General features: G+C 30.8%; 1 protein-coding gene across 3 annotated transcripts in view; it reads left to right on the forward strand.

The window, feature by feature from the left end:
• Positions 1 to 20,669, forward strand: part of LOC114332103 (mitogen-activated protein kinase kinase kinase 4) — a 177,090-nt gene that overhangs the window by 45,604 nt on the left and 110,817 nt on the right. For all 3 annotated transcript variants that reach the window (XM_050644696.1, XM_050644697.1, XM_050644698.1), the window contains exon 2: positions 15,121 to 15,227. In XM_050644696.1, coding sequence (XP_050500653.1) covers positions 15,121 to 15,227 — 107 coding nt within the window. The remainder of the gene's footprint in view (positions 1 to 15,120; positions 15,228 to 20,669) is intronic.

Below are 20,669 nucleotides of genomic sequence, written 5' to 3' on the forward strand. Positions count from 1 at the left end.
AGGTTTCGCTTTCGCAGAATTTTTAATGACTTGCACGTGTTAGTATGTTTAGATATGTTTCAGCTATTCAATTCTGTTGAAGTTTAGGGCTTTGTGCTACCCAGTGGCGTAACAAACTCCGTCGGGGCCCCCCCGCAGAATTGGAAATGGGGCCCTCTTTAAAAAGTTACTAAATACGACTTGTGTAACAAAAACGTATATGTAATAGCCTAGTAAATGACCGTGAAATACGGAGATTCCGTGTAATTTTCAGTGTCACCACCGAAGTTATTAAGTCAATACTTTTTAAATTATTTGCGAGTGAAAATGTTTATTGTTCAACAAGAAAACCAAGTTTTCAAGCGGTTTTTCGCAAATAACTCAAAAAGAATTTGATCTAAAAAATATTCTTAGCAAAAATGTAGCTTATAAAAAAATGATGTCTATCGACCCAGTAAAGACAAAGTTGTGACTTATGAAAAATTCTTCTTATTCTTCAAATTCCGAATCGAATATTTCAACGTGAAATAACCAAAAAATGAAGCTCTTTTCGTGAAAAAACTCATTGAAAATTTTTTAAAATAAAATTTTATCTTTATTTTTTATAAAAGTTTCTAGCATCAAAACTAAGCAAGTTACACTCAAAATAAAGTTAACCCCTTGTTTTGGTAAAAAATCGTGAAAGTCTCCCCCTATTTAGCACCCCAAATCTAGCATCAAAAAAACTAATCATTACCGCTTTACCAATTACTTAACTTTTTTATATGATCTGTAAGTTTCACTGGTCCAAAGACCTTATTTTTGAACGAGTCACTATTCACGACTGTATGCAAATTTTGAACAGCCATATCTTAACCAATTTTTGTGTTAATAACAAAATAAAACCATAATATTTATAAAAGCAAAACCTACATTTCTTTACTATGAGATTTTTTGTATCACGAATACTTTTTAAGTTATTTTGAAAAAGGGCATTTTTCCAAAATAAAAAACCCTTTCCTACTAAAAACCAATTTTTTTTCAAAAATAAAAGCTTTGAACCGGTCAAACAGATCATATAAACAATACATATATAACTATTAATTTTATTTGAGGTGCTAAACAGGTGGAATTTTACACGATTTTTTTTACCAAAAAAGTGGCCAACTTTATTTTGAGCTTAACTCGATTAGTTTTGATCCTAGATACTTTTATAAAAAAAATTTACATTAAAAAAAAATGTATTAAGTTTTCCTCAAAAAGTGCTTTATTTTGGTTATTTTACGTTGAAATATTCGATTTGGAATTGGACGAATAAGGACAATTTTTCATGAGCTTTAACTTTGCTTTTACTGTGTCGATTGACTTCATGAATAGACCATTTTTTTGTTTTTTATAAGCTGCATTTTGGCTGAAAATATTTTTTTGATAACTTATTTACTTACTTTCTAACAGCTTTCTTCGTGTACTATTATCAGCGAATATATCTACAATGTTATTAATACATATATATCTATCTGATGTACAACTTTATTTTCAATACTACGCTGCTTAAAAAACGTTGCGTATGTACTTATGCCTATAATAATATAAAAATCACACATTTTTAGACGACAAGATGGAGCCCCTGACATATTGGGGCCCCTTGCAAGCTTCAAGATTCAAACATGTAATCCATCTTCTGTATAATAGAGAAGTTCCTGTAGAATAGATGGACAACTTACAGAATATATAGACGCAGGCAACGGAATAAGGCAAGAGACTCATTGAGCCCAATTCTCTTCAATTTAATCATGGATGTAGAAACAGAGTGGGAAACAAAGAAGTAAAATACTCGCTTATGAAGACGACGCAATATTGATATCCCATGCTACGGGGGCCTCTGTTACGCCTCTGGAAACTACTGCCGATAGTTGTATCGAAATACTAAATGTAAAGAGAAAACCCATTTCTACATTTAAAAAATATTGTTCTGAAATTCGGCAAATTGCAATTCTCAAATCTTTCAATGGTCACGTACAAAGCAATATAGTTCAGGGTTGTTTTGTTTTAAACATTTTGTTTTAAACAACTGTTTTAAACATGTTTAAAACACTTAAATTAAACAAGCGTTTTTTTCCATTTTTTTTTTGTGAATAATACATAAATATGAAAAAAGTCTTATACATATTATTATACAGACTTTGTAACAAATATATTTTTATTTATTAATAATGGGAACACAACAAAAATTGGAAAACTCAAAACATTTTGCATATAAGAGTTAATAATTTTCTCAAATTGTTTTAGTCTCATAGTAATCTTGTAATCTAAGTCATCAATTTTATCAGCCACGTGATCACTTATAGAAATAAGCTCTTTAAAAATTGAAACCAACTTAGCAGCTTTGACATTGTCTAGCCGGTTACATAGTTTGGAATTGACTAATGATGAGAAGAGTTTTTTTTTTATGTTGTATGACCATAGAACGCCACCATGCCAATGGTTGTACATTAGATGTTTAGAAAATATATATGGATTAAAGGGTACACACTTTGCCTGGTAATTAATAATAATTGGCAATGCTTCTGGATGTGAAGTGAAGTTTCTACATATTCCGTACCAGTTTTTATTTGCTCTTGACTAAATTTACTTCCATTAAAGCGATGAGCAAGCAAACTTGTCAAGAAATGAGCCAGGATCAAAGCCATTTTCATAAGCTCCTTGACTTTATTCGTATCATTTACCAAAAATTCGCCATTTGCGTGTTCAGTCTCGAATGCTTTCGGAAGTTCTACCCATATCTCTGTAGCCTCTCCTTTAGTGCAAGTATTTGTTTGGACTTTGTCCCTGCACTGCAATATACTTTAATTTTTATAAATACCTAGTTTTTGGCATTTGCCTTTAACTTTGTGTCATTTACAAGCTTTGTTACATCTTTATCAATACTTATTCTAAAAAATCCACAAGGAAAAGAAAATGTTTTCCTGTAGTTGGCTGTATACCATCAATCACAAAATTGGAAAAAAATCCTTTGTAAATGGTATAAATTTTTTTTTTATTAAAATCCCTTAAAAGGGCTATATCACAACAAAACGTTTTCGATTTTTATAAAAAATCATCATCAGTGTTAGATAAACTGGATGCTAGCTGACCCACAAAAGAAAAAGAAAAATATCCGGGTAAAAACCCTTTACATGTAATATAGATGCCTTAAAAGTGCATACTTCAATAAAAAGCCCTGTGATGGTACACATGTCAACCAGGATAATGCCCTGAGGTAATGTATTGAAATTTACCAACAAGTGGGATCCAAATTGAGTTGTTTACATTTCAATGACTTAATGGCAACTGAATGCGAAATGAGTGATGTTTCTGAAAAAAAGGGGTTTCTTCAGAAACATCACTCATTTCGCATTCAGTTGTCATTAAGTCATTGAAATGTAAACAACTCAATTTGGATCCCACGTGTTGGGAAATTTTAATACATTACCTCAGGGCATTATCCCGGTTGCCATGTGATGTAGCCCTTTTAAGGGATTTTAATAAAAAAAAAAATTTATACCTTTTTCAAAGGATTTTTTTCCAATTTTTTTAATACTTATTTTATTGTTTAGAGCAAATGTGAAATAATATTGGCCAGTTTTTCAACTAACTTTCTAAGCATTCTGATAAAGTATTCCAACGAACATGCTAATGCAATACAGGAGCAGAATCACCAGCTTCTCGGAATTTTGCGCTAGCAAAATGTACATTTCTGAAATATTTGCAATTTTTTGACACTGTTCTTTATTCCTGGCACTTCTATATCGTGAGCAAGTAAGTTCATAATATGGGCTGAACAGCCATAAGTTATTACAGTAGACTCGCGATTATCCGAGTCTTGGTCATCAGAGCCCCTCGATTAACCGAGGCAAAAGTCAGAACAGGTGAGTTACAAGTTTCAACCATGCCGCAACATCGCCGCCTCAAAATCAAAAAGAGGAGCAAAGCTTATGCAAAATCAAATACTTTTTTAAACAATAACATTATTAAGGTAAATGTTTTTATCTTTTATAGACAGTACTGTATTAATTTTGTCATTAAAATATCCACAGTTATGATTATTCACGTGTTTTTCTATCAATATAACCAATGTCAGTGTTAACCGAGTTTTTCCGTATCCGAGGTAGTCACGGTCCCAGTTACCTCGGATAATCGCGAGTCTACTGTATATGTATCTGTGCTGCCTAATTCCTCAAACAGATCTTTCTCATTGTAAGAAATATGATTTAAACAATGTTTTTTTCTACGTTTTATTTGTTTAAAACACGTAATTTAAAAACGAAAAACAAAACATGTTTAAAACAAAAAAAAAACCGTTTAAAACAAAAAAAAACGTTTGTTTTGTATAAAATAAAAAAACATGTTTTTTTTCAACCCTGATATAGTTTATTGCCGTTACTATAAAAATTCGTGAGACCGGAAAAGATTAAGTTTATAGATATGAGATGATTCACTTGCCGAACATGCCTATTTAGAAATTTACCTTCTTAAATTTAAACACACAACGTAAAATAATATACCAATAACAGATTTTTACATAATATCAGATGACAAGATAGGGCCCCAGATCGATTGGGGCCCCCGTAAGCTTCATGCTGCGGGGGCCTCTGTTACGCCCCTGTGCTACCAGACGAAAATAGTCATCTTTTTTATCTACGAACATTTAACATTCCGTATATTAATTTCGCACCAAATAATATTCCATAATGTTATAATTGTTTTATTTTTATTTAATAATACATTAACAAGTATTTTAAAATCAATCTCCTTTTAATCGACTCTAATAAAAAGTTGTCTTTTTCCGTCTACAAATATTTAACATTCAGTATATAAATTTCGCACCGAATAAAATTCCGTATACGTGAATGGCACCTCGCCGCCTATTGGTTGAAATATGGAAACTCTTAGGTGTCAAATACATACGGAATGTTTAGATGCTGCCCGGAGGGTAGATCCTCACATTACGAACCTGTAAGTAGCAATTGCTACTTTATAGTGTTAATATGATTAATCATGCATTTGCGTCCTCTTCTTTCATGTCTGGAAGAACTAGCAGAATACTAGAGAACTATCACCATATTTCTAGAGTATTTACGTGTTTTATCGATATTTTTCGTATATTTTAGTTTTCGTAGCTTTTCTTTATAAATAACTGTAGAATTAAAAAATTATAAATCATAATTAACTGGTAACAACTGCTTAAATTCTACCAGTCTCGTTGCACGTGTTTTCTATGATAAATAAAATTTATTTGTTTTATAATTAGTAGTGTAGTCGTTTGGAAAATTAATTATTAATGGAAGCGTTTTGTGTAATCGTCAAATCTTGGCATGTTTTAATAATATCAAGAAAACTCAATTAAGAGTTCAGTTATGTAATTTCAATAAGAAACAAACCAATGACCCTTTCTTTCTATAATTTGTGAAATTTTGTTTGTATCATAACAGTTGTACTAAAATATCGAAATGACGACACAGCTGTTGAAGATTTGAAGATAGCAGAATGGAATGCCAACGGAATGAGTTCACACGATCATGCATTCAAAACATTTATTACTAATAACAATATTGATATTTTACTAATTGTAGAAACACACTTTACTACTAAAAAAATAACAAACTATAATAAATATCTTCAAAAATCGCGTTACGTAATACTTGAACGCTCCCTTATAAGAAGACTATGAGAAAGAACAAAGAATTGCATTTATAAAATACCTTATGAATGCGAACAATTTTATTTAGGTGAAACATGAAACATCAAGACCATTAAACGTTAGAATAAGTGAACATCAGTCTTATATTAAAAATAGAGAATTTGATAGATCTCTAATATGTCAACACGCATGGGATAATGAACATAGAGTTCAGTAGAGAGATTCAAGTATAGTCCTGAAAGAATCATAGTAAAAAGAGAAAAATCAAAGAAGCGGCTCTAATTATGCTAAATGAAACCAATTGTTTCGCAAATTTCTCGGTAGAAGGCAGTAGGATGTGGTTACCCATACTGAAAGAGGAAGTCAATAGAAAGAAAATACCACGAAATAGTAAGTCAATAACATATCGAGTTAGTACATATTTTATATTTTAGTAGATATTACTTATTGTATATTTATGTATTTTTAATATTATTTATAATTTAAACATATTAAAGTCAGAATTTGGTATTAGTTTTTGAAAGTAAATTAAATGTAAGACCAAATACTTACGATGTCGGGATAGTATCACGAGGTTTTTTTCCTGGTTTTCCCTCGTGATTTACTATGGAATCTCTAACGCGAGAATTTTGTTGTCATCGTTGCATTTGGTTGTCTTTTTTTTGTGACGGATATTCTTGAGTTGGGATTGATTTCATGCAATCGAATGAACTATCTTTTAGTAAAGTTGTCCCAGGAACGCAACTCATAAATATTGGCGATATCATTTTAAAGTCTTCTACTTTAAAATGTATAATATACGTCTGAATTGTCAATATAAATGAGTCAGATTAAATAAATTATTAGAAGAATTTTTTTACTTAGCAACAACATTTTTGTTTAATTTAGTAGTATTTTGTATTTTGACAACGGCGCCCGATTTGGGCGTCGAAACGGTAATAAAATTATTTTTTCAATTTAATTGTGGCTTATTTCCCATCTAAATAGTTAATCATAAAAATGCCACAAGGAAATAGCTTCAGAACAACATTAAAAAATCATACTAAATTTTCTATTTTTATCCCCTGTGACTTACTAAAATAATCATTATAGAACTTCTCAGGGACTTCAGACCCTCGATAACACTGTAATATTTTATTCTGCGTTTAAATTTTTCAAAAATACTAATTAGTTTTCTCAGGATTCGAAAAAAATGAATAGGATAATAGACACACGAAAACTTCCTTCCAGTACGAACTACACTTGGAAACGAAATGAAATTATTTGGCACTTCGGCAGAGGTAACATCATTGTTTAACAAAGAACGATAAGGAAAAGCCGTTACATTTCAAATGGTCAAGCAAAACATTTATTGTTTCAACAGCTTCGTTTATTGTTACCATGAACGCATTGATTGTGGTTATTAAACGCAGTAGTAGATTGATTAATGCATTCGTTGTGACAACAATCAGTTTACATCTATGGAATAATCAAATATTACTCTATATTAACAACATTTGTACAATGTACATTTGTACATTGTTTTAATGAAATCTGTACGTTGTCACGATAAACCAAGGTAATTGCTTATAATCTACGAAATCAGAAAGTGCTTTGCTGCCAGAATTACCATTATTTATTAAATATACGAGACTAACTTATTGTCTGATTAAATTGAGTGTTATTGATTAATGTACTCTAGTTATTTTCACAATTATTATTCAATCATTGTGACAATAACCAAATACATTGATCATTGTCTAAAAGTTCGTTGAAACAAAAAATTAAATTGTTGTTACAACGAAATACTATTCAATAATCACTGTTAATCAATATTACGAACTAAATTTTTTTGAGTGTACGGATGGATCTAAGATAGATGAAGGGGCAGGAGTGGGTGTTACTGGGTCGAATTTCTGGCTATCCAAATCTCTTGCAAACACACCCACTATCTTTCAGGCCGAAATACATGCCATATACATTAGTGCCTAAGAATGTCTCAACCGAGACACTCGTAGGGCAAAAGTCTTTATTTTATCAGACAGCCAAGCTGCCTTAAAGTCTCAAAAGTCATTTACTTGTTAGTCAAAGTTGATTTGGGACTGTAAACAATTCCTCAAGAAGCTGGCGGAATGCAACAAAGTAATTTTGATGTGGGTGCCAGATCACAAGGGAATTGCAGGGAATGAGGAAGCTGCTAGCCTCGCAAAAGAAGGACCTAATACCCCATTCAAAGTCCAGAACAATTTTGTGGACTATCAAAAAGCCACATCAGAGAAAAACTTAGGACCTGGGAACTCAATCAACTACAACTATACTGGTTCAACGCACTAGGACAAAGGCGAGCAAAAGGGCCCATAAAAGTGTCGCCTACTGCAACAAACCGCCTTCTCGTATTAGGCTATTGATTATATTCAAAATAAGATAGCTAAAAGGAACTACAACGTTAACGAGGTTTTATTATTTCATGTGGTCAACGGACATCTATATATCAAAAAACCGCGGAGTGCTACCATTTAGAGGGGTGCGTTTTTGAGAAATGGGTGAATTAGTCCCTGGGCACAGGTTACATTAGGGTGAGTTCTCTGCACTTTTGGTACAAACATATCTACATAAGAATTGTTCCTGGTTAAATTTCCTATCTAAATATCACTTTTTAAAGTCAATGATACTTTTTTTTACAAAAATATATTCAAAAGAAAAAGCACAAAGAAACCCAAAGGAAAGAAATTTTATTTTTTGTCCCATAACTTTTGTCCACGAGGATATAGGTATAGACATTGCTTTACAGAAAAAAAACCTACATATTTCTTCTTTAAGATGCTGTTTAGTAGAGGTAATTAGGATTAATAGTTTTCGAAATATGATTGTTTAAAGTTCTCCACTCACAGCAATTTTGGGCAATTTTCCTTGTTATTTCGCAAATATTGTTCTCTAACTTTTTTCTACGTAACCTTAGGTATATGCAATGGTACACGTAATAGGAATAGAAATCAATTACCTTTAAAATGGTCTACTGTATAACGTTGTACGACTTTTTTTAAAGAGATTATGGTTTTTCAAGGTTTAATACTTAACGATTTTTTATAATATAATATTATGTTATATATAATATATATATAATATAATATTTATTATATTATATATTGTATAATACCTAATATAAAAAAATATTATTTTTTACATTTTTTACGATTATTTTTGAATAAGATATTATTTTTCAAAATGTAATAAGTACTTGCAACGCTTTTTGATTTTAGGATTATTTTTTAAATTTGTCATTATAACTTTTTTTTTCTTGTACATTTCTTTTTATACTATATATTGCTCAATAAATAGGGCTTACTTTCTCTTCTTTAAAATGGTGTATCATCTCTATTTAAATAATGGAAACCAAGTGATTCTTTGATATTTTTTGACCTGTATTACTTAAAATTATTTCTTTTACAAAAATTACATAAACATTAGTCTTAGAAAATATCACTTTATTTAAAATTATTTAAACGTTGACATTTAAAAAATTTTCAAAATCAAAGTCCATCTCTTCGTTAGCATTAGCTTCAATATCTTCCTCTGACACCTCAGTTATCTTAGAGTTCCCACAATTAGTACCCATACACATGCACCCTTTGCAGAATATTGAACAACTAATTCCTATCTTCCTACAACCGCAGTTTTTTGTACATCCTTTGGTACATTTACATGCTATTTTTTCAAGCAAAGCTTGTGGTGCAGGAGCTTTGACAGTAAATATTGGAATTAATACATATTTTGAAATTTGCCCGGCCGAGTCAAGTGGACCCAAAGTATTACCATTATTACCTATAAAAAATAAGATTCAACCATACCACACAATCACATAAAAAAGTTATAATGAGAAATTTAAAAAATAATCCTAAAATCAAAAATCTTTGCAAGTACTTATTACATTTTGAAAAAGCATATCTTATTCAAAAATAATCCTAGAATTTTTTATAATACACCATTTTAAAGTTAACAGAATAAGCTTTCTTTTTTATTATATAATATATACCTAAATGTAGAAGAAAAAGTTATAATGGGACATTTAAAAAACAATCGTAAAAAATATAAAAACTCGTTAAAAGTTTAAAATCTTCAAAAAGATAACCTCTTTAAGAAAAGTCGTACAACATTATACAGTAGACCATTTTAAAGGTAATTGATTTCTATTCCTCTTACATGTACCATTGCATATGCCTAAAGTTACGTAGAAAAAAGTTACAGAACAATATTTGCGAAATAACAAGGAAAATTGCCCAAAATTGCTGTGAGTGGCGAACTTTGAAAAATCATATTTCGAAAACTGTAAATCCTAATGACCTTTACTAAACATCATTTTAAAGAGAAAATACGTAAGTTTTTTTTCTGTGAAGCAATGTCTATACCTATATTCCCGTGGACAAAAGTTATGGGACAAAAAACAAAATTTCTTTCTTTTGGGTTTCTTTGTGCTTTTTCTTTTGAATATATTTTTGTAAAAAAAAGTATCTTTGACTTTAAAAAGTTATATTTAGATAGGAAATTTAACCAGGAACAATTTTTATGTAGACGTGTTTGTACCAAAAGTGCATAGGACTAACCCTAATGTAACCTGTGCCCAGGGACTAATTCACCCATTTCTCAAAAACGCACCCCTTTAAATGGTAGCACTCCGCGGTTTTTTCAAATATAGAGATTCATTGACCATATGAAATAATAAAACCCCGTTAACGTTGTAGTTCCTTTCCGTAGTACATAATCAATAGCCTATATTGAGTAAAGAGAATATAAAAATGGTCACTGGTCTTCTCACCGGTCACTGCCCTGTGAGATATCATCTCAAAAAAAGAATGTGTGTGTACTTTGTACGCAAGTAAGAAGTTATACTTCTATTATATGATTTCAACGAAATAAAGATACTTAAAAGTTTATTTGTATTTTATTTAATTAATAAACTAATTTTGATATTACCACTTTCAAAAAAATTTTATTAAAACAACACCAAAAATTAAAAAAATAACAATCGTCCGTGTCAGGATTTGAACCCGGGACCCGGGTTATGTAGTCGAATGCTCTACCAATAACCCATCAGGGTTTTGTTTTTACGGCTTCTGGGACGTAATTACAAACGACGGTGACAAATAGTTATTCTTATTATCTTACTCCCAAGGAAGACAAATATAAAGACACAGAAATTATAATAAATATATTTACTAAAAACACTAATATATTATTTTCAAACTTTAGTTGCGCTGATACATACATAACTTGGATGATTTAGCAAATAAAAACATACTGTCGGTGTGCGCATGCGCCAGGGAATGTAAAAATTTACACTCGTGCCTGAAGAAGTATAACTTCTGCGTAGTACTGTTCTGCAAACGACTAAAGCTCCTAGAAGAGGTCACTTCATCAGAAGTATTGGCATCCTAGAGTTTAAGTACATTAAGGTATTGACAAAAGATATCTATACGTCGAAGTGCGTAGAGTGTAGAGGCTGCATAGTCTTAACGACCTCACATAGTCTAATCTAATCTAGTTCTGCTTTTCTTATAAAAAATGAAACGTTTTAATTTTCATGGTTCATAAGTAAAATTTTTGCTTCACTTTCACTTCCATCTTTTTTGAGCTGCATATCATTTTAAGATGAACTTATAGCATTACGCTATAATTACTATTTCTGCTAATTTTATTATCTTATTTCTTTTATTATTTTTTCTCAAAAACCAAACAACGTTGTCATTCGAAATGCACATTCAAATACAAAGATTAAGGGCTTTACCCTGTCACATCTGTTTTTCGTCTATGCGGGCAACAAACTGCACCCTCATTAATTAAGTACTTTATCAGACAATTATTGTGTCAACAACTCACCTAATGCATTCGTTCTTAAAACTGTAAAAGTAGACGCCAGACCATAGTGATTTATTTGATCATCTGGTCAGGGGAAAAAAGGAACACAAAACATTATTATCGTTGTGGTTTCTCTTCTTTCTTCAGTCACTACTCAGCATGTGGACGGTAAACACGTACCGGCTCGACCTTTCCGAGAGACCTAAGCCAAACACATTTTCGTTACAACAATAAAATCACCGTTCGTTTGTACACATTATTTCTTGGTCGTTTTATTACATTTATTTCAATTAAATTCCGACAACTCACCCATCCGAATAAACTGATGTTGTTTATGGATTCATATACGAAAAGTCTTCGTTCACTCTGTATTTTTTGTAATAGTTTCTGTTGTAATACGGTATATGCGCCAAAACAAAGGACACTGAAATCAGGAAGCCTGTGAAATATAATCGCGTCATATGAAACAAGTGACAATAGTTGTCATGATATTTTTAAACATTGTTTATTCTAACAAACTGTTAAATAGATTCGAAATGGTGCTTATAACTTATAACGCAAGAAAAAATATTTATTATTGAGTATTACTTCCGCTCATACGGGAATGAACGATCAAATATCAAATGGACTAATGGACCTAGTTTGTTAATGGTTTCCAATCAATTTCGGGAAGAGTTTCAGAAGCCTGTACCGACTAATAAGGACTTGTTAAGAGTAGTTTCAAAATTTCGACGAACAGGAAGCGTTCTAACTCAACGCAAAAGCTGTACTGGTCGTCCAGTTACCGTGACAACAAATGCGAATCAAGGAAGGCTATTTCAACAGGTGTTAGAATCACCAAAAAGAAGTCTCCGCAGAACATCTCTAAAAATGAATTTGAGTGAAACGTCTACCCGAAGAATGTTTAAGAAGATTGGTGGTTTTCCCTATAACACATTGGGCAACACTTGACAAGACAAGACAAGAAATCAAGAGTTGTTTATTGTGCTTCAGTCTTGGCAATGGTTTACAACTCGTATTTTTTTCTAATGTGTGGTTTACAGACGGATGCCACATCCATCTGAATGATGGATGGATTTATCAATCGACAGACAAATCGTTTTCTTGGTTTTGAACGACCAAACATCATCGTAGAGAAACCTCTTCATAATGACCGTGTAACGATTTGGTGCGCAGTGTCAGGTAATGGATTATTTGGCCCTTACTTCGTGGAAGACGAGCGTAGAAGACCCGTTACACCAAATCAAGTGCGATATACAGGGTGATTGATTAGTAGGGTAAAGCTCAATAGCTCCGCTATAGTAATAGATAGCAATAAAAGTTAATAACAAAAATTTTAGCCACCTTTGAGCTTCACATTACAAAATTAGTTAGAATGTTACAGGGTGTTCGATAACACAGTGGCAGACCGAACTTATGTTTTTTTAAATGGAACACCCTATATTTTATTTTATATTCGAAATCCTGTTAACTTCTCCATCACAAAAATATAAAGGTTTGTTATACAGGGTATTTACAAAGTTATAACCAATTTTATATGAAAATCGTAAGAAGTTCAACTCCCTGTATAAATAAAAATAAGCACAACAGCAATGGTTTATTAATGCCATATTTTTTTTATTTATTGTCAAAATTTTTAAGAATTGTTGATATTGCTAATTTTCTTTATATCAAATGCAGGGTGAGTCAAAACGCAAGTACATTATTTTCTCAGTAATGTTAAATGGAACACCCTGTATTTTATATCATTATTGAAAAGTAACATTAACGTACTTTAATTTTTATATAACATTCTCTATGCCTAAATTTATTAGTTTTCGAGATATTTTCATTTTTCAGAGCAAATTATTTTAGGTGTTTAAATTTATCTAAATTTTAAGTAAGCCATGACTGAATTGACAATTGAAGATTACCGATTATCAATCCGGTAATCAATGTAACACTGTAGCAAATAAAGAAATAAAAATAATTTATTAGTAATACATTTTACAAACAAAAACACAACCACTACATGCAACATTTTTGAAACAATTAAAAACTATATTTTTATGTAAATGCAACAAATAAACAAAGAAAATTAGTAATAAATTTTACAAAAAAACAGACAAACACAAAATACAAAACACTACTTTTGTATGTAAATGTAACAATGTAACAAATAAATAACGAAACATAATTTATCAGGAATACATTTTGCAAAAAAACATGTTTGAAAAAATTAGAAGCTACTTTTAATAAAATATTTTTAATATTTAGTTACATAAGGTGTTCAAAATTATCTCCTAACACATTTATGTACGCCTAAAAACGATCATTGAATGAGCTACTTACTCTACGGAGCATTTGTAAATTAACACATCGAAATACACTTTGTATTCTATTTTTCATCTCATCCCTTGTTGTTGGAGGTATTTTATAAACTTCATTATTAACGTAACCCCAAAAAAATCAGTTCAGTTTATTAAATTCTGGTGATTTGGGTGGCCACGCTACTGGTCCATTGAAAAATGAAAATATCTCGAAAACTAATAAATTTAGCCATAGGGAACGTTATCTAAAAATTAAAGTACGGTAATGGTACTTTTCAATAGTGATATAAAATACATGGTGTTCCATTTAAAATTACTGAGAAAATAATGTACTTGCGTTTTGACTCACCCTGTATTTGATATAAAGAAAATTAGCAATATCGACCATTCTTGAAAATTTTGACAATACGTTAAAAATATGGCATTAATAAACCATTGTTGTTTTGCTTATTTTTATTTATACAGGAAGTTGAACTTGTTACGATTTTCATATAAAATTGGTTATAACTTTGTAAATACCCTGTATAACATAACAAACCTTTATATTTTTGTGATGGAGGAGTTAACAGGATTTCGAATTTAAAATAAAATATAGGGTGTTCCATTTAAAAAAACATAAGTTTGGTCTGCCACTGTGTTATCGAACACCCTGTAACATTCTAACTAATTTTATAATGTGAAGCTCAAAGGTGGCTAAAATTTTTGTTATTAATTTTTATTGCTATCTATTACTATAGCGGAGCTATTGAGCTTTACCCTACTAATCAATCACCCTGTAGAGAACAAATTTTGACACCATTTTTTATTGATCTCAGACAATTCTGTTGTGCCAGAAACATACAGTTCAATACCCAATGGTTCCAACAGAGTGGGGCTACTTGTCATACCACGAGAGCATGCTTAGATCTGATTCGAGAAAATTTTGAAGACCGCGTAATTTCCCGTAACACGAATTTTCCTTACCCTTCTCATTCACCTGATCTGACAACTCTTGATGCTGTAGTGTATAGGGTATGCTGAAACAAGCCATTTTTATAGAAAACCCACCGGCAACTATTGATGAACTTCGTATAAAAAATTTGACCTTTTTTAGAAGAATGCAGCAGCCTATTTTTAATAACATGCTAAGCAATCTTGTTAAGCGTACTTATGAGTACTGCTTGCAACGCAATGTCGAGCACTTTGAACACATTTTGTATAGAAGCAAAACTTCAAATTCGCATTATTTGAAATGTTGTTATTTAATTTTTCATGTTTAATAAAGCTTTAGTTTTTCTGTGTCGTTTGTTTTGGCGCATACTGTATTTGCATTGAACTTTAATTTTTTTTTTTTGTTTTCAGTACCCCGGTTACCATTGTAAAAGCCAAGGCACCGATAGTACGTAGAAACACTACAGGAGCTTTTTACGATGACATTTTTTCAAAAGACGAGAACACCGATGATGAATGTAAGTATTTTCTTTAATGTTTGCAGCATGACCATAATTTTTGTGCCTTTATCTCTATGTGACGTCGACCTGAATGTTTCCACATGCGCTTCGATCTTGGGCCATCTTCTCCTTCTTTATGTACCTTGCCCGACATCTCTACTCTTCGTCGGTGATGTGACAAAATCTTCTATCTGCTGTAACATGAGTTTTGTTTGTAGTCGAGACGAAGACACTTTTTTAGGATCACCTGTTGTTTTGATATGATAGTTTTTGACTTGTTTTGTAGTCAATTCATAGTAAAATGACTACAAAACAGGTCAAACAATATTATATGAAAACAGGAGGTGACCCTAAAAAAGATTTTTCGTCTCTCCCACAAAACTCATGTTACAGCAGATAGAAGGTATTGATTTTAAGGAGGGATGTTAAGTATTCTTCGATGTACCACATCTCAAATATTTCCAATTTTCTGCATACGTCTTCGTTCAAGGTCCACGATTCTACACCATAAAAAGAAACAGAGAAGACATAGCATCGCAATTGCAACATTCTTACTTTTATACCAAGAAAGAGGTTGTGGCTCTTGAGGAAAGCCCCCATCTGGTTGAAGAGGGATCTAGCTTTTCCGATGCGAGCTATTATCTCTTGGCTTCGTTGGTTGGTTCATTCTATCATTCTTTATTTATTATGATGCTGAGGTAGTTGTGTAGTGTTTCACTCTTTCTGCAGGGATTTGGTTGACGTAGAGTTGACCTTCGGTTGTCTTTTTCTTACTGATGATCATAAGCTTTGTCTTCTTTACGTTTATATTGAGTCCATATTGTTGACTGTAATTCGTATTTTTGTTCATAAGGACTAGTAGATCTTCTAGGTTGTTCGAAAATACTATGGTGTCATTTGCATATCTAATGTTCTTTAGCCGGCACTCATTTTGTAGAATACCTTGTTCAGTTTCGTGCAAAGCTTCGATAAATATTCTTTAAGAGTAGAGATTGAAGATTAGAGGAGACAAAATACAGCCTTGCCTCACCCCACGCATGATTTTGACATATTCGGTGAGTTCACCGTCAACTCTGAGGTTTGCAGTCTGATTCCAGTAAAGGTTTCTAATTATTTTCAGATCTTGATTGTTAATTCCTGCTTCTTTTAGTATTTGTATCATCTTGGCATGCTGTACTCGATCAAACGCTTTCTCGTAATTATTGACGTTTCTGCATCTCTGGAATAAGACTTGTATTGAAAACAAAGCCTCTTAGTCCAGAGCATGGACGTATAAACACAGATATATATCTGTGTTTATACGTCCATGGTCCAGAGTAATAAGGATTTTCTTGGGACACTCAAAGATCCAGGTAACTGACTAATTTTTTAGTAAATGTAGACCTATAGGAAGAAAACCTACCTGTTTCCTGTCTAGAGTTCGCGTCCGTTTTTTAATTATTAACAATTTAGTGCAAAAATCGCGATTTTTTCGATTTTTTGCACCCCATTCAAAAGCTAAATAGTTGACATAAAATTACAAAATTTAGTTTTTTAGAACATTGAAAAACCTTCAAAATGCCGATTTTTGAAAGTTAAAAAGTTAATTTGTTGCTACGGAAACTGCAAAATAAGTGAAAATCGTTATTTGTTAATAACTTTTACTAAAACTACCTTAGAACTTTAGTGTTTCACCCAAAGTTGGGTATTGGGGTACTTAACAAACCTTCAAAATTTGAGACCGATCCATTAATTAGTTTAAGGGCCGGTTGTTCGAACGCTAATTAAGAAGTTGATTATAATTAAGTCCCCTTAACAACCATCAAATAACAACTCCCCTCATTCGTACGTCAATCAGTTGATTGTAATCAATTATGTTAATTATCATTATGATAATGAACATAATTGATTGAATAATTAATTATTGATTATTAATTAACATAACAATTATTAACGTAATTGACTAATAAATCTAATAATTGTGTTCAATTATGTTTTCAGCAACCCAAACAAAGTTGACATTGACAATTGGTGACAGTAATTAAATATTTGATAATAATCAGTTGATTCCATTTTTGATTAGCGTTCGAACAACCGGCCCTTAGAGTTATTCTATTTGTTTATCCCAGAGACCTTTATTTTGCAATAAGATAAGACAGAAAATAATGAAGATAGGGCAATTCTGAGTATGCCAGAAGAGTGATAGTATCAAAATGTATTAAAAAAAGATAAAAAAAAATAATTAATAAAGTCAAAAATCCTAATGCCAAATTTTTGATATTTTGTAGTTTATAAACATTTAGAATAACTTTAAAAATGTTGTCCGTAGAAACAATATTTTTATGTATTTGAAAAGATAGTATTTTAACATGAATTTTTAAATAAAAAAAATTTAGCCTAGGTTCATTTTTGACAAAGTTAGCCATATGTTTTTTTTTAATTTACAGCTAATTTATTTATAATAATTAAGGAATCTCATTAATGTCATTTTAAAGAATGCGATTTGTATTTTTTCTGAATAAATTTGCACAAACATTGTACCTTCACAGCACCCTCTACGATTTTTCAAAAATGTAGTTCAAACGATTACTAGTAGTCCAGGGCGCATCTGTTTTGAGATGGACGTTGAGAGGTGACTCAAATTTTTTTGCAGAAATTGCTTGAAAATATATCAAATAATAATATTTGAGTTATCCTCCCTCTCAAAAAGGTCCGGAACATTGTTTAAATAATCAAAATGTCAAAAATTGAAGGAAAAATTCGATTTTTTTCTTCGTTTTTTGATTATAACTTTAAAAGTATTCATTTCCGAGAAAAGTTATATTGACATAAAAGTTGCGTAATTAAATTTCCTACAATATAGAATTGGTTAATAATTTAAAAAAATAGTCACCCTAGTTGCAAAATAGCAATAATTGCGAAAAAACCATACAAAAACAAGTATTCGCATTTTACGTTTTTCAACCATTTATGCTACACTTAGGACCTTCATATTTCACCCAGAAAAACTTTATGATACAGTAAAACAATACTGTAAATTTCATTAAGATCGGTTTAATAGATTTTGCAAAATAAATTTTGCAATACAGCTTTCGCAAGAAAAATTCATTTTTTCAAAATGTTACAGGACTGAAAATAAAGCAGCTAGCAAGTTGAAATTTTTTTTACTTATAGAAGTGTACTGTACCTTTCATTTGCAATTTTCAAAATTAAAATCGATTAATTACCACGGCGTCAGAAAATTTTTAAAATAAACAATAATTTTTGGTGCTACGCGCAGGACAGCGGTGTTCGATTCACACAATTTGATTTCCACCAAAATTTCCTCCAATCTTTATCTAATATATTATTTTCTTACTCTGTATTTTGTTATATTTTAATATTTTAATTCCACAAAAATCAAACTAATTTTATTATTGTTTGTGAAATATTGTTTAAACAATTGCATATGTTTAGAAATAATAAACTTTTATTATTTAAGTTAAAATATATGAACAAAGAAAGTTTTTGCTAATAAAAGTGTTATTTCAAAGGATATAGTATGTGTTTTTATTTTGCAATAAACAAATTTATTTATTTATATCGAAATGTAATAAAAATTAAAATGTATCAATTATTATCAAAGGTCATTTGAATGCCCAATCAGAGCAAACTATCCGCTGTCCTGCGCGTAGCACCAATAATTAATGTTTATTTAAAAAAATTCCTGACGCCGTGGTGTTAATCGATTTTAATTTTGAGAAATTGCAAATGAAAGGTACAGTACACTTCTATACGCAAAAAATTTTTCAACTTGCTATCTGCTTTATTTTCAGTCTTGTAACATTTTGAAAAAATGAATTTTTTTTACGAAAGCTGGATTGCAAAATTTATTTTGCAAAATTTATTGAACCGATCTTAATGAAATTTACAGTATTGTTTTACTGTATCATAAAGTTTTTCTGGGTGAAATATGAAGGTCCTAAGTGTAGCATAAATGGTTGAAAAACGTAAAATTCGAATACTTGTTTTTGTATCGTTTTTTCGCAATTATTGCTATTTTGCAACTAGGGTGACTATTTTTTAAATTATTAACCAATTCTATATTGTAGGAAATTTAATTACGCAACTTTTATGTCAGTACAACTTTTCTCGGAAATGAATACTTTTAAAGGTATAATCAAAAAACGAAGAAATAAATCGAATTTTTCCTTAAATTTTTGACATTTTGATTATTTAAACAATGTTCCGGACCTTTTTGAGAGGGAGGATAACTCAAATATTATTATTTGATTTATTTTCAAGCAATTTCTGCAAAAAAATTTGAGTCACCTCTCAACGTCCAAATGTACTAATATTTTTACAGATGCGCCCTGGTCTATAGGGGGAACCTACAAATCCACCGAGTTAAAATACCGAAAAAGCAATTTCAAACTAATATAATTATTTTCTGTATCTCCGGATCAACTCACTGGATTTTGATTTTTCTTTTTTTAATTTGTATGTAATTTCTACGTACATTACAAATATGCAATTTGTTTATAAATTTAGTAATTAATACAGTAATATAAACAGTCTAATTTGTTTAAACAAATCTTGAAAGAAATATTTTTTTTACAAAAATATTTTTTTAATCGTAGTATCATTAACGATCAGAAAAAGTTAAAGTACACTTTAATAAATAAATGATTTTAATATACCTTACTTTTTCTATGATCAATAACGATAGTATGATTAAAATCATGGATTTTTGGGAAAAATTTATTTTTTCAAAAATTGTTTAAACAAATTAGACTGTTTATTAATTAATAAATGTCTAGAAAAATTGCATATTTGTAATGTACAGAAAATTTACATACCAATTAAAAAAAGAACGATCAAAATATATTCAGTAGATCCCGAGATATAGAAAATGATAGTAGTTTTAAGTTGCCTTTTTTAGTTTTTGAACTCATGCATTTGTCGGCTCCCAGCTCCCTCTTCACTTACCACGACTAGTCACCAATTAAACTACATTTTTAAAAATTCGTGTAAAATACCAACTTGTCTAATATGTAAAATGATTTTTTCTACGGACAATATTTTTAAAGTTATTCTAAATGTTTATAAATTACAAAATTTCACAAATTTGACATTAGGATTTTTGGACATCTTGGATATTAAAGCACCCTAATATGTCTGTGTAGATTTTGGCGTTCGATCCGACCATCACTTGTGACATCGTTGCCGTATCCTCTATTTTTTCATATTATCACGTTACAATTTTTGTGATATTATACACGAGCGTGACACCCTCAAAAAAGCGCTTAGTTTTCGAGATACTGACCACAGAGGGATGAATGGCTAATTTTATTCATACTTTATATTTTCGAGGGTGCTGAAAACGAAAATGAAGTTTATTTTGAATTTTATGTGGAGGAACATTGTCAAAATCGGAAAAAGGTGCGGATTTGTGCATTGCAAAGTTTAATCGCAAAAGTTGTGTGACGAAGTTTTAAATTT

This window comes from Diabrotica virgifera, chromosome 2 (genome assembly GCF_917563875.1).
Source record: "Diabrotica virgifera virgifera chromosome 2, PGI_DIABVI_V3a".
NCBI lineage: Eukaryota > Metazoa > Arthropoda > Insecta > Coleoptera > Chrysomelidae > Diabrotica > Diabrotica virgifera.